This window comes from Neocloeon triangulifer, unplaced genomic scaffold (assembly GCF_031216515.1).
Source record: "Neocloeon triangulifer isolate White Clay Creek 2 clone unplaced genomic scaffold, ASM3121651v1 ptg000014l, whole genome shotgun sequence".
NCBI lineage: Eukaryota > Metazoa > Arthropoda > Insecta > Ephemeroptera > Baetidae > Neocloeon > Neocloeon triangulifer.
Genome location: NW_026775556.1, coordinates 6529150 through 6542334, shown reverse-complemented (window position 1 = coordinate 6542334; position 13185 = coordinate 6529150). Strand labels below are relative to the sequence as shown.

Genomic DNA, 13185 nt, shown 5'->3' with positions numbered 1-13185 from the left:
CGTGTTTGTTTCTAGGTCACGACAAGAGGCGCTCCGGCTGCAGAAAAGCCTTCTCAACACCAAGTAAGTGCCGTTTGCTTTGCTTTTCCCGCGAGAGCCCTCCTGTCAGCACGGAGGGCTCACTTTTTAATTCCGCGCCGCACATTTGCGCTAAACGAGATTTTTGTTGCCCGCAGGCACGCAAACTGAGGACAATACCTTTTTATGTCACTTGGAGCTGGAACCACCTCCCGAGGAAGGACACAGGCCGAGCTCGGCCTCGGGCAGGACGCCCTTCACTCACACCAGGAAACTGGTGCGCAAGTCTGGCTCCGGCTTCGGCTTCTCTGTCGCCTGGACACAACCACCAAGGTAAGAAATCTATGGAAAATGAAAATCTGGACATATCCCTTGTTGAGAAAATTGTTTTAACTATTCAAAAACAGTTTAACTAGATTTAGCTTCTAATTCCATCTTTATTTCATGAGAAAGAAAACTATTTTAAATTATTTACACTTTTGATCTAATTGGACGATACAGTGATAGTTAATTTGAAAAAGAAAAAAAATTGCAATGGAGATCAGATCCAAAACTCTACTTGACAAGTATTATAAACTCAGCAGAATTCTCAATAATAATTTTCCTTACAACAACTTATATAATAGCAAAATAATTAACTTATTATAAAATATGTATTTTTAATCATTTTTTTTTTGTAAAATTTTGAATTATTCATTTGATTAATAACTACAATGCTTTTTAAACTAGAGATATAGGTAACCTTATCAATAATATGTTAAATTACTGATTTAATAAATTTACTTATGGCTACATACTTCAAGTAAGCAAGTAAGTCATGTGAAAATGGCTTGAATAACTTCAAATTTTGTTGTTCTGGTACATTATATTTACATAATCACGGAATTACAAAATATTATTATTTAAAATAAATGTAATATTTATTTATTTATACACACTTCCATTAAAATTACAGTCAGCTGAAATTTTGTTGAATTTAATTATTTGAATTTCTTGTGTGTATTCAGAGTTGAAAGGGTTGAAGCTGGGCTCCCCGCAGACAAGGCTGGCATGAGACCAGGAGACTACATAATTTTCGTTGAAAATCAGAACGTGGTCACCATGCCCGAGGACGCAATCTTGAATCTCATCAGGTAAGATTAATTTACCAAAAAATTATGTTCCCAATAACGAGTCTTTCTAAGTAAATGCAAACTTTTCCTTTTGGCAGAGGGTGCTGGTATTTAATATTCAAGGGGAAAACTAATCGGAGATAATCGTCTTTAAAAAAATAACAAGCAGTGAAAGGGGTGTTTAAAAACTTGTTTCGCGTCTCGAGTTGAGTGGTGGCGTCAAGCGAAGCCAAACAAGTGGGTGATTTGGACCGTGATTTGCGTTGGCTCCGAGCCCTCGAGATGAATATCGAGAAACACGTTCATTCTCCCGGGGCCAATCGGTTCGCCCACGGAAAACGTAAATTTCGGCTGGGCGATTAAAGCGCAGCCACCGTTTTTGGCGCAGAGCGGTGAAATTTTGATGCTGATGAATAAATCTCTGCGTGCAGCCTCCGCAACGCATTCCCGTGAGGGTCGCATGGCGGAACGGTTGTTGAGGGACACGCGTATCTATATACTTTTTTCGTGGGCGAAAAAGCTTTTCCGAATAAATTTGAATAACAGCAAAATTGTTTCACGCAAAATGCCGCTCCCGTGGGAGTTTTCTATCCAAATAAACAAACATTGCATTATTTTGGAACAATTTCCGTCGCAACGCAAACCACGATTTTACTAAATGAAATGAACGCGTCAGCAAATTGAACTAATTGCTTATGTGTTTGGACAATTAGATTGCACTGGCCTCGAATACAAATTAGTATTTAAACGTTTTTAAGTAAAAGAAACTTCAAAATTATTTTATTGATAAAATACTAATAACCTGTGATAAGAAAATTTTTAAAATATTTTCTTCATTTTTCCAAAATTTAACAAAACTCATGCTCAAAATCAACCGGGTAATTTGGCTAAAATTATTGGGTAATTTAAATTAGCACTGAGAAGAGTTATGTAAGAATTTTAAATTTTTATAATGCCAAAATAAATTAATGAAATGAAAGGTTTAAAAATTAATTCAGAGTATAAAATGAACTCCTGTTCAGACTTTTTAACTTTATAAGAGATTAATAATTAATTCAATCCACAAAAATTTAATTGTTTTAGATTGAGTGGCAACAACCTGACCCTTGAGGTGTACCGTCGTACCACCCCCAACGGGGTGGTCCTGCAGCAGACGACGACCGCACCCGCCCCCATGCCACCGCCGGCCACTCGGCGCTCTGCCTCGGTGACCGACTGCAGTGCCACCACCTCCGACCTGAGACGAAGACTGCAACTGCCGCAGGTCACCTTCTCCACCGAGGTGGGTTCCGGCGTCATTGTTTGATGTCCCCCCGTGTATACGACACACACTTGCCCCCTGGCAAATTGCGCTTTCTTAGCTTAAGTAATGCATTTAAACGTTTAGCTGATAGTTTGCTCGATAATACAATCAAAGTGCCCTTGTTACCATTGTGCCAGTAATCGCCTGTAAATATACATTATATTTTCCGAAAAAAATTACGCGTTTCATGTTTTTATTTGTAAATGCTTTATAATTATATATAAATGTGTATGATTTGATTAATTAATGTGTACTATTAATTATAAGTTGTCGTTTTGTGATGCTATTTTTGTTCTTCAATTATGATTTGCATCAATAAAAGATGTTTATGTTAATTTATGCCTAATTTATTGCGTGTTTCATTTTACGTTTTTAAGCACTAGTCGTAAATGTCCCCTTATGCATGATGAAAGTCGTAAAAAGTACACCTCGGATGAGTGTACCTGCCTCGCATGCTTATATATGTGCCTGTCGCTTCTCATTCTGCTACCGCCGTGTCAAAAACACGCACCACAAAAATGAAAAAAGATCTTGGTGCTCTGGTCGCAGGCGGTGTTGAGCGCCGACGAGGCGCGCAAAAGGGCCGTTTACCAGCTGCTGCAGCGACTGCAGAACTTTGCTCTGTCGATGCGCTTCGGCGTCGACCGATTCCTCGTGCCTCTCGCCGACCGCAAAGATTTGCTGTCCTCGCAAGATCATTTCACCCTCTTCCAGAACAGTGAGGAGGTAAAAAATAGAAATTGCCAAAAGGAAAGAACATGGAAAATATTTGTTGTAATTTTTTCAGCTGGTTATGCTCACTGAAGAGATGCTCGATCAGTTGGTGACGGAAGATACAGAAGCAATTGGTCAAAACCTAGGAAAAGTTTATGTTAACAAGGCAAGGATAATTTGACCTTATTTATTTCTGAAACTAGACCTTATTTATTTATCAATTACTTTTTTATTTTTCAAGTTGAAAAGGGCAAAATATAATAAAACGACACAGATTATCTTCTTATTTTGTTACATTCCAAAAGTTTAGATTTTTTTATTCAAATTGAAAGAATTATTATTTACATCCAAAGTTTCACCCAGTAGAAGAGTTATATTAGTTTTCTGGTAAAATGACAGTTAATGGTCTTTTAATTTTTATCTATATATGTAATATAATTTTCTAAAGAAACTTGTGTGTATAAACAAAAAAATGTATCAAGATATATTTTTTTCAATTTTGAGAAGCACATAACTTTTTAACCTTTCATTAAATTTCATTATTGAAATGAATAACAATTTTAGGTGCAAGCTCTAACCAACGCGTACAGAAAATACTGCCTGGGTCTGAAGAGGGCCGACTGCCTGCTGGCGCAGCAAACCAGCAACCCCGGTTTCTTGAAAGTAGTGTCTGACCCTCCTATTCCTAAAAGACGTCCAGATCTCACAACCTTCCTCCACAAACCTCTCGAGGTACTGGATTAATTAAAAAAAGTCGACCCCCTTTAATTTTTAAATTTACTTTAGCACTACCGGGAAACTTTGAAGCTTTTGCAGACCGTCCTGAAAAACTCTAAAGTTAATGATGAAGAATACGCAGCTCTTTCAAAGGTGGTCCAAGCTTTCGAGACCACCTACAAAGATATCACGGCCAATTCAGGTCTTATGGAGCCAGACTCCGAAGGCAAACCTCTTCTGTCCATACAAGACCTGGAGAGCAGATTGGTCTTTACAAAATGCAAAGTAATATTCCGAAAAGAAGCTGAAAATTCTGCTGACATTAAAATTAAATTTTTAGCCTTTCAAACTAAACACAGGCGGGAGACAATGGATTTTCGGCGGCGACCTGAGCAGAATCGAAGGTCGCAGCTCGAAAGCCTTTTGGGCGCTGCTGTTCAGCGACTTGCTCCTCCTGGCCACCGTCAGCAGAGACAAAGTCCTTTTCGTGACGGACGAGCCCCTCTCTCTACTCGCCGTCACGCAGGCGTGTTTCACTATCAAAAAGAAGGGTGAGAAGAGCCTTTAATTTGATTAGCGTTTATTTAATTTTTTATGTTTGTGAGCAGAAAATGAATTTCGACTGATAGTGGACGCCCCACCTCACAGTCCGTTGGACGCCAATGCCAAGAAAGACAAGTCTGGAAAAACCCGTCGAAAAAGTATCGCATTCCGAGCCCCAACGCCCGAACTCAAGGCTGTGTGGCAGAACCTAATTCAAAGACAAATGTGAGGCTATTCATTTATAGTTTTAATTTTTAATGCACGACTGTGAATGATCACCTTCAAAAGGCCAGGTTTTTCCTTATTGAATATATATTTATAACCAATTTTTTTTTCTTTATATAAAAAAAGGATGAAAGCACACTCCTTATTAATATTCATTGCTGTTCAACGCCCAGTGCTATTAATGGAACGAAAAAAGAAGATTTAAAAAAATGCAAGCTTGAACAATTTTGAAACTGATCTATTTCTCTACATATTCCGAGCTATAGGTTGAAAACTTCATAACTGGTTTTCTATTTTCTTAAAAAAAAAAACTAAATAAAGTGTAAAAAAAAGCATTAAAACTATTTTGAAGTAAATTTACTATTCATTTTGTTCTACTAAATTTTAATTCAAACAACAAAATTTTTATTACCTGGAAGTGTATATTTACATTAATTATATGCATTCATTTTATATATTTCTCCAACAGATATTTTTTTATTTTCATCTGCTAATAAATTATTATATTATAATTGTTTTTATTTTTCACCAAATGCTTTGATGAATTTTTGCAGCATTTACCTGAACACTGTGCGCGGAGGCACGCCAAACGCAAGTCCCCTCGACTCGCCCGCAGAGCAACCGTCGATCGCCACTGTGGACTCGCCGAGCAGACTACAGGTGCGTCCGGACTCATTCCTTCCTAAATTAGAGGAATCCTTAATTGAAAATACCCCTCCACCTCAACACAAACACCTCCCGCGCGAGCTGCTGGAGACGCCGATCGACGCAGCGCTGATGGAGTCGTCGCCACGCACCTTCAAGGAATCCCGCATGCGTATCCAAGAGTCAAAGAGGCGCTTTTTGGAGTCGCACGTGGACACGACGCGGAGTGTCCAGATTACCGAGCTGGACCTCAAAACGCTCGAAGTGCGAAACAGGGCAAACAGTTCCGGGAAATTCGGTGTAATCACGGAGGAGAGCGTCGTCGTGGCCACGATTGAGACTCCAAAAAGGTCAGCCTCGGGCGAAGTGCGAGCCAAGCCAAGGGAAGTTGTCAAAAGCTCGGTTTCTGTGGAGGCGGTCAAAAAACTGGCCGAGATCGAGAAAGTCGAAACGCCGAGAAAGGTCGTGGCCAAGGCCTTAGACCTGTCCAAGAAAAAGGTTGCGGAGGTGCCGCGCTCGGAAAGTCCCAAAGTTAGCGAGAAAAAGATCACCAAGTCCCCCAGCGGAGACCAAAAGAAGCAGACGGAAGTAAAAAAGTCTGCTTCTGCGGAATCCAAAAAGGAAACCAAACCTGCAAAACCTGAGACTAAAAAGTCGCCCGCTGGCGGCGAAGTGAAAAAATCCGCCAGCAACGAGTCAAAGAAAGGTGAAATCAAAAAAGCTGAAATTAGAAAAGTAGATCCCTCCAAAAAAATCCCTCCAGAAAAACCTCCCCGCAGACAGACATCGGTTGAGCCTCCTTCCGAAACTAAAGAAAATGAAAAGGAGAAAGACGACCCTTTGAACGTCCTTCTGCAGGACCTTTTCTTCCCCCTCCAAGTGACGCAAACGCAAATCCACGCGTCCACCAGTTTTGACGTCAAATCTACCACCAATCCCATGAACACGATCTTTTCAGAACTTTTCACCCCAAAACCCCATGCGGACAAAAAGTCGACGGCGGCACCTCCGAACAACAAAACCGTGAAAAAGCAAATGCCGTTGCCCGCGAACAAGCAAAATTCTTCAAAAAATAGCAAAAAGCCACTGTCGAGCGACATGATTTCGGAAGTCATGAAACAGCCGGACGCCGACAAAGTGGAGGGCGCGCAACTGCTGGACAACGACTCGGACAGGGAGTCGATCGCCTCGCACAAGAGACTGGGCGGCAAGCTCCGCACCAAAGAGCCCCCATGACATTGGTTCATGGCGGCGGTGGAGCGCGTCATGTGCGCCTGCCGCCGCAGCAAGGTGGCCAAACCAACACCGGCCCAGAACCGGCCCAAACGCAGGCCTAGACCCTCGTAGCATGTGCGATTCAAGGAGGCAAAGGAAGAAAAGCAAAACTGAGAATATTTAATACAAAGGGCTGCGCTTTTAGTATTGTTGATTTTCCTTCGGAACTATAGACACTTGTTAGAAGTTTAATTATCGCTTGAGGTTCGCCTTGGATTTCAAGAGACGGGTTGCGATTTCTTACACACAAACCGAATTTCAATATTAAAAATAGTACGTCGCTGCTTGTGCAATGGCATGACTTTTGAATTATAAATTAGACTTGCAATTTATAATTTTTCACGCCTTGCTTGTTTTTAAGTTTTTGTTTTTTGTACAGAAATTAAATAATTTTAAATTTCTGTACAATTTTAATAAACATTATTATATAATATTATATTTTAAAAACAACAATATATTTAAATTTATATCCTCAGCTATTGATTTAAGGCATTGTTACACTTTGTAATAGTTACATCAGTTTTTCAAACTCAGAGTTTCAAAGTTTGTCATTATTTGATGATTTTTTGATCAAAGAAGAGCAGTCAATATTTTTAATTGACTGGAATTTGCATGTTAAATTATAAGGTTGAATGCTTTGGAAAGTTTTTTTTTAAATACATTCTAAAATTTTATCCTCTTTCGCAAGCCACCCAATCCTGTTCCCAAAATTAAATTTAGAAGTCTGATAATGGATAAATTTCTATTTTTACGGTTCTCTAGGAAATTTATAGAAATATCCCCACTTTTACCCTAAAATATCAGAAATATTTTCTGAACCCACTTTCACCACTTTTTCTCAAATTTAAAATAAATATTAATTATTGCATGCCTATTTATCTTCTCTTTAATCTCACGCATAATTATAGTCTTTAAGAAATCCTGTTGATATCTGGGTCCAGGAAACCAAGCGACTTTTGCATTTAAGCATGCACGCGATCATAAAGCTTTGCCCGCACAAATTGCTGCCTCCTTGAAACAAACTCCACACATTCATGAAAATTAAAAATGTATCACACGTCATGTAAAACTAGTCATGTAAGATGCATGTAGCGTGTCACATAAGGTTATTATGAATCAAAATATATTATAACGACGAGGTCATTGACTTAAAATTTGTCCGATTGTATTATATGGTTTTACTTTTATTAAAAAGCGAGATAAAAAGAACAATGAAAGAACGATCAATAATACCGCCTCTGTGATAGAATTACATGTACTTTATCTGTCTTCTTACCAGAGAATGGCGAAATGAGTGTGAAACTTTGTGTTGAACGTGCGATGGAAAATGTTTGAGGTAGTTGACATCAATGTTGATGGTTTAATTAATTCGATTATCGCTCTAAAAGCATTTGTTTGTAGAAGTGCTCTTTTAAATGCAAACATTTTGAAGATATTTATATGCAGAGCACTTGCAGTTTGCTTTCACGAAAAAACACAAATCACACAAGACTGGCGTTGGTCAAATTTGCACGATTTCAGTACGTGAGCAAAATAAATTGAAAAACAAACACAGTCTTTCAGAAAACACGAACAAGTCTTCGAATTGTAAGAGTTCAAATTAGTTTTTTAAAAAACAATACCAATATCAAGCATTCACGTTGCGACGCAATCATCAAAAGGTAGAATCCCTTACTTTTTCGAATACAGTGCATTTTTTCTAAAATTGTTCTAATTTAGAGGCAAAGAAGTTTTTATTCTAGATTTAGTGTCATGGGAGAAGCAAACTTTTAAAACTTAAAAAAAAAACTATTAATGATCTCAAATGAGAGATTTATTCTTGATGCACGACTACCTTTCTAATCTGATTTTCCAATTTTAACGCAGTAGTGTAAAATAATTATGAAGTTTGTAGGTTTAATTAGTGTAAAATAATTCACTCCTAACTTTTAAGGTCTCAATGATAGTTTCCTAGTTGATATAGTCAGAGCGATTTCTGTCCTAAATGGATCCATGTATAAAGAATCGTGTTTCTTTTTCAATAGAGTTTATTATCTAATATTACCGACTCTCATTTGAACACATACCTTAGTTGATTTCCAGATTGATGTAATTTAAATTCCAGCAAACTGAAAAGTCAAAATTTGGCATGAATTTGATGCAAAAATAAAGGAATTGGCCTCTCGAAATTTGCTGGGAATTTGAAACTCGTTAGATGAATTTATAGATCTCACCACACACATACATCATTTTTAGCAAATGGTAATTCCGCAACGAGTGTTTCTGTTTGTTTCTTTACTCTTGATATTGTAAAAGCGAAAACTGTTGGAACCTCGATGTGTCAACTCGGAGGAAAGTGGAAATTTCGCCGGGCGGCCAATTCAGCATGGAGAACGAAATGCCGCGCCGGCGAAAGTGAATTGCTGCCCTTTCCTCGGAGGCAAATTTTTTACAACTCTTGCATGTCCCCTTTTGACGTTTATCTAGACTTTGCATGTAGATACCAAATTCATACCGTTTGGATTTCAAATTAATATTATCAGTTAGATGTCATAGAGAAAAACACGATGGTTCTGAGAAGTTGACTGCACAGCTTGAATAATTTCTTATTATTATTTTTTTTTCTGTCGGAGAGAAAAGTACCGAAAAATATATATATGAGAAGGAAAAAGAATCAAAACAAGCTGTGAGGTCACGAAGTGGGACCAAAAATACAGCTTGGCGTTTTTACAGGGCGCCTCGCAGAAGCACTTGGACCAAATCATCGAGCAGAAGTGCCGCTTGCTGGGCAAGACGGGCATCAACAAGGGCAGCATTCTGCACCTGCAACAGTGGATGACCGGCCAACTAGGAACTCATCAGACTGACTCGCCTATAACTCCAGAGGTAAACTTTGTAGAAAGTGCTTCAAACCCAACACGTCATCTAGAAAGGAAAATAATATTTGCACTTATGTGTATCAAAATCGCGTACCTTTTTGTGCAGGGCTGGAAAAATAAGGTTGATTTCTTTTATAAATAATAACATAAAATCAAAAAGGTTAAGTTAGATTGTAGCAGTTTGTGGTTAAAAATAGTTGCTTTTGAATCTGAACAACCTTTAACAAAAAAATTTAAAAACAATTTTTAACGTTGCTTAAAATTGCATTACTTCAAACCTATATTTGGTTTAAGTTTCAAAAATTCAAATCAAGCGACCTTTATTCCCAGGCCTGCTTCTGTGCTGCTTTTTCACGCATTAGTTCATTTCACTATTCATAGGCCGAATTCGAAATTTGGTCTCCGGCGACGTTGCGCAAGAGAGGCATGAAGTTGCTCGGTGGTGGTCCGCACGGTCGGGCGGAAAGTCGGTGTTCAGAGTTGGAAATGTCGTCGCCCGACCCCGACAGAAGTCCGAGCCATAGCACCGAAGGCAGTCAGGTAACAAAACATAAATCAAACAACGCCTCACTATCAAAGTAGTCATGCAGCCTGCTCACTCAGCTCTTGTGACGAGCACGTAGCCTAAATTCAAACGTTTTAGCGTATTTCTTGTGCAAAAAATTTCTTACAAGGAAACATATGAAATGAAATCTTCAGAAATAAACTAATCAACTTTGCATAAATCTTTAGGGATACTTGACCATTTGCCGCATGTACGGCAATATATTTTTGATAAAATCTACTCCTTTCATAGGGTAGAGGAGTGTTAGGTAAATTAAACAAAAATATGAATTAAAATTGAAGTTTTTCATATTATGTTATAATTTAATAATTTTAAATATAAATCTTTAATGCACAGCATACCGCAGCTAAAAATATATATTGATTATTATGGTACATAAAGATCTGCATTCTGTGTAGTCATTTTTTTTTTTTATGTATAATTTAACCATGATACTGAAATTCATAGAATCCTAGATTAAAAATCAGTGGAAAATGTCAATAAAAATTCTAGAATTGTACCAAATTTCACAATAATTACAATTTGCCTCTGATGATTCCATAATAATTATGTTTCCTTGATATTTCTCTCTAAATAAACCGGAAACAAATAAATTTTAAATATCAGGTGACAGTTAAGTCTGGTGGAATCGCCGTGGTCAAACTGGTGCCCAAGCAGACGACGGAGCAAGCGAAAAAGAGTTTCTTTGCAGACATGGGTACCGCTGCAAAGGCGCAGGAGGAGAGAAGCCCAATGCTGAGTGGCAGTCCGTCCGTCTTCAGACAGGACCTGTACAAGAAGTTGCCGGCCCTTTCTTCACCCATCTTCAGTTACAAGCCAAGCTCGCCGGGCGGCACCATGCAGAACGGAAGTTCTCTGCCCTCTAATAACAACCCCAGCACCAGCAATGTCAACAAAAACAAGGTCAGACTGGACTCGACGAGCAGCGAGTACGACTCGGAGGAAGGCGACAAGTGGGAACCGTTGCCGTCCGAAATGGGAATCACCCTGCAAAACATCAGGGACCACGACGAGGCCACCAGGGTGCCCATGATTGCCATTGTTCCGCCAACGCCTTCAGATGCCAGTGTGGCCGGAGACACTGAAAAACAGGTACAAGTTTTAAATACAACAAATATAAATTATCTTTTACTCATAAAGATATATTTGTTATTGTATAATTTTATCTTTTGCTCTTTAATTTTTATTAAAATGCTCAACAATTTAACATTCAAACAAAATTTAATTGAAATTGTTAAAATAAATTTTAAAGTAATTGAAATTTTTAACCTCTTTTTACAATTAATGTAGACAATGTAGATTGTAGATTAATAATTTATTTATATACAAATGTTAACACATTCAATTAGATTTCAAGCTAACTTTTTTCAACGATTATTAAAAAAAAAAAAAGATTTTCCTTTGCTCTAGGGTAAAGTTATGTAATTTGATGTAACACAACTTAAAAAAAAAATATTCTTTCAGTCATATTTGAAAATTAATAGCTTAAATTAAATTTAAAAAATCATAATTATATTATAAAATAAATTCAATTTTTTCCAACTCGTATAGAACCTTTTAGTCTCGCTTTGGATGAATTAAAAAAAATCGATCTGACTTTTCATTAGTCTGTTTAATTAACACAAAGAAAATTATTATATTAAATCACACAAAAAATATAGCTGCTGGTACATTTTCAGTACATATCAATCTCGTTATTTAATTATAGACGCCGTCAAGTTTTTGTTTATGTAATTTTGCACAGGCGCGCAAGAAATGGTCTCTGCAGAGAGAAATATATTTTGACATTTCACAGACTGAGTTTGAGTGGGAAACGGCCGCGAATATGGTTGCTGACGCGTGCAACGACGACGACGAAGACGACTCGGACGACGAAGACCAACCGTTCGCCAGAACTTTGTCCAACAGGTTTGTGTCGCTTAGGATAAAAATAGAAAGAAAAAACATTTTTTTTTTTTTCATTTTTCTTTTCACGCACGATTTTTGAGCATGTCAGAAACCATTTTTCAAAATACTCAGCTACACATTTTCTTAGTACGAGGACAAAAAGTTTATATTTCACATAGTACAAACTCACTCATTTTCGTCTTGTGTTTTTAACGTACTTTTTGCAGTGCATGCGTAAATGTAGAAAGAGCAGGAGCACGACCAGGTAGTCCGGTGCCAAGTTTAGGGAGCAACAAATCGGCGTCGCCCACGATGGCGCCTAAACCATTCACTTTTAACACGGAAAAGTACTCTTAATTTTGTGCTCTCACTCTCACACTCGTCCACTAAATTGCCTTTCTCTGCACGTGTATACAGATATGATTTAAAAGATCTCGAGGAAGACGACCGCGACTCGAGCGCCTCGGAAGACGAGGAGCACAATCTCGCTCTGGAGCATGAGTAATTTGACCAAATTCATTCATTCTCAATCGCTTGGTAGAAAGTTAATTTTTTTTACCCTTAAAAAATCAAATCATTTTTGAGTATATTAATTAAGCTAGTCCGCATAATCTGTAACAGACTTTTGCTGTGTGTCACTTTCGAGAGGCCGCAGAGTGACACAAGTCTCAAATTTTGCAGCAATTTGCGGAAGTTCGGAACGCTGCAAAGTCTGGAGAATTTGCACACGAGCAACCAGGACGGCATTTTGCCGAGCGCAAACGCCGACGACTTAAGTGACTCTGGCGAGGAGGAAATCCAGGTGACAGCCGTATTTTCTCTAGCTGGACTTTTCTATATAGTTTGGATCCATCTTTTCCTGCCATCTGCACGCCAAGCAAGCCAAATTATCTTTTCTTTTGCACGAATGAGAGGCTTTAATCCACCGCCGTCTAATTGGATTAATATTATCGATTGGAACAAAAAACTTGGTGTTACTGGTCACGAAAAAGCTCCAAACGTGTGGCTGACGTGGAAAAGTCGTTGACATTTTTAGTGCTCCGAATCGAAAATTTGGAATTTTCCTCAAAATTTTGTTAAGTAATCAAGATGAAAGTTTCAATGTTAATTTATTAGTTCAATTTCAATTTTATGCGGTGGTAGTATTTAGGACAAGGACAACTTTATTTTTCTAAGCAAACAATTTAATTTTTAAAGTGCAAAAACACAATCAAACATTATGCAACACCAGATCTGGTTATTTTGAATTTTAATTATCGATTTCTAATTGTCAAACCTCATTGAACAAAGAGAGTCTATAAAAATTTAAATATTTATTGATTT

At 38.0% G+C, this 13185-nt stretch overlaps 1 protein-coding gene across 9 annotated transcripts in view; it reads left to right on the top strand.

Annotated features, from left to right (window-relative positions):
• Positions 1-13185, top strand: part of LOC132202026 (uncharacterized) — a 50095-nt gene that overhangs the window by 30504 nt on the left and 6406 nt on the right. For 7 of the 9 annotated variants that reach the window (XM_059628651.1, XM_059628654.1, XM_059628652.1 and 4 more), the window contains exons 13-30: positions 16-63; positions 177-351; positions 1026-1151; positions 2214-2412; positions 2983-3159; positions 3221-3313; positions 3712-3879; positions 3934-4149; positions 4205-4415; positions 4473-4632; positions 5187-5292; positions 9265-9417; positions 9792-9950; positions 10582-11067; positions 11771-11883; positions 12090-12209; positions 12280-12363; positions 12544-12664. In XM_059628651.1, the coding sequence (XP_059484634.1) occupies positions 16-63; positions 177-351; positions 1026-1151; positions 2214-2412; positions 2983-3159; positions 3221-3313; positions 3712-3879; positions 3934-4149; positions 4205-4415; positions 4473-4632; positions 5187-5292; positions 9265-9417; positions 9792-9950; positions 10582-11067; positions 11771-11883; positions 12090-12209; positions 12280-12363; positions 12544-12664 (2915 nt within the window). The remainder of the gene's footprint in view (positions 1-15; positions 64-176; positions 352-1025; positions 1152-2213; positions 2413-2982; positions 3160-3220; positions 3314-3711; positions 3880-3933; positions 4150-4204; positions 4416-4472; positions 4633-5186; positions 5293-9264; positions 9418-9791; positions 9951-10581; positions 11068-11770; positions 11884-12089; positions 12210-12279; positions 12364-12543; positions 12665-13185) is intronic. The other 2 variants (XM_059628658.1, XM_059628659.1) reach the window with 2 other exon arrangements.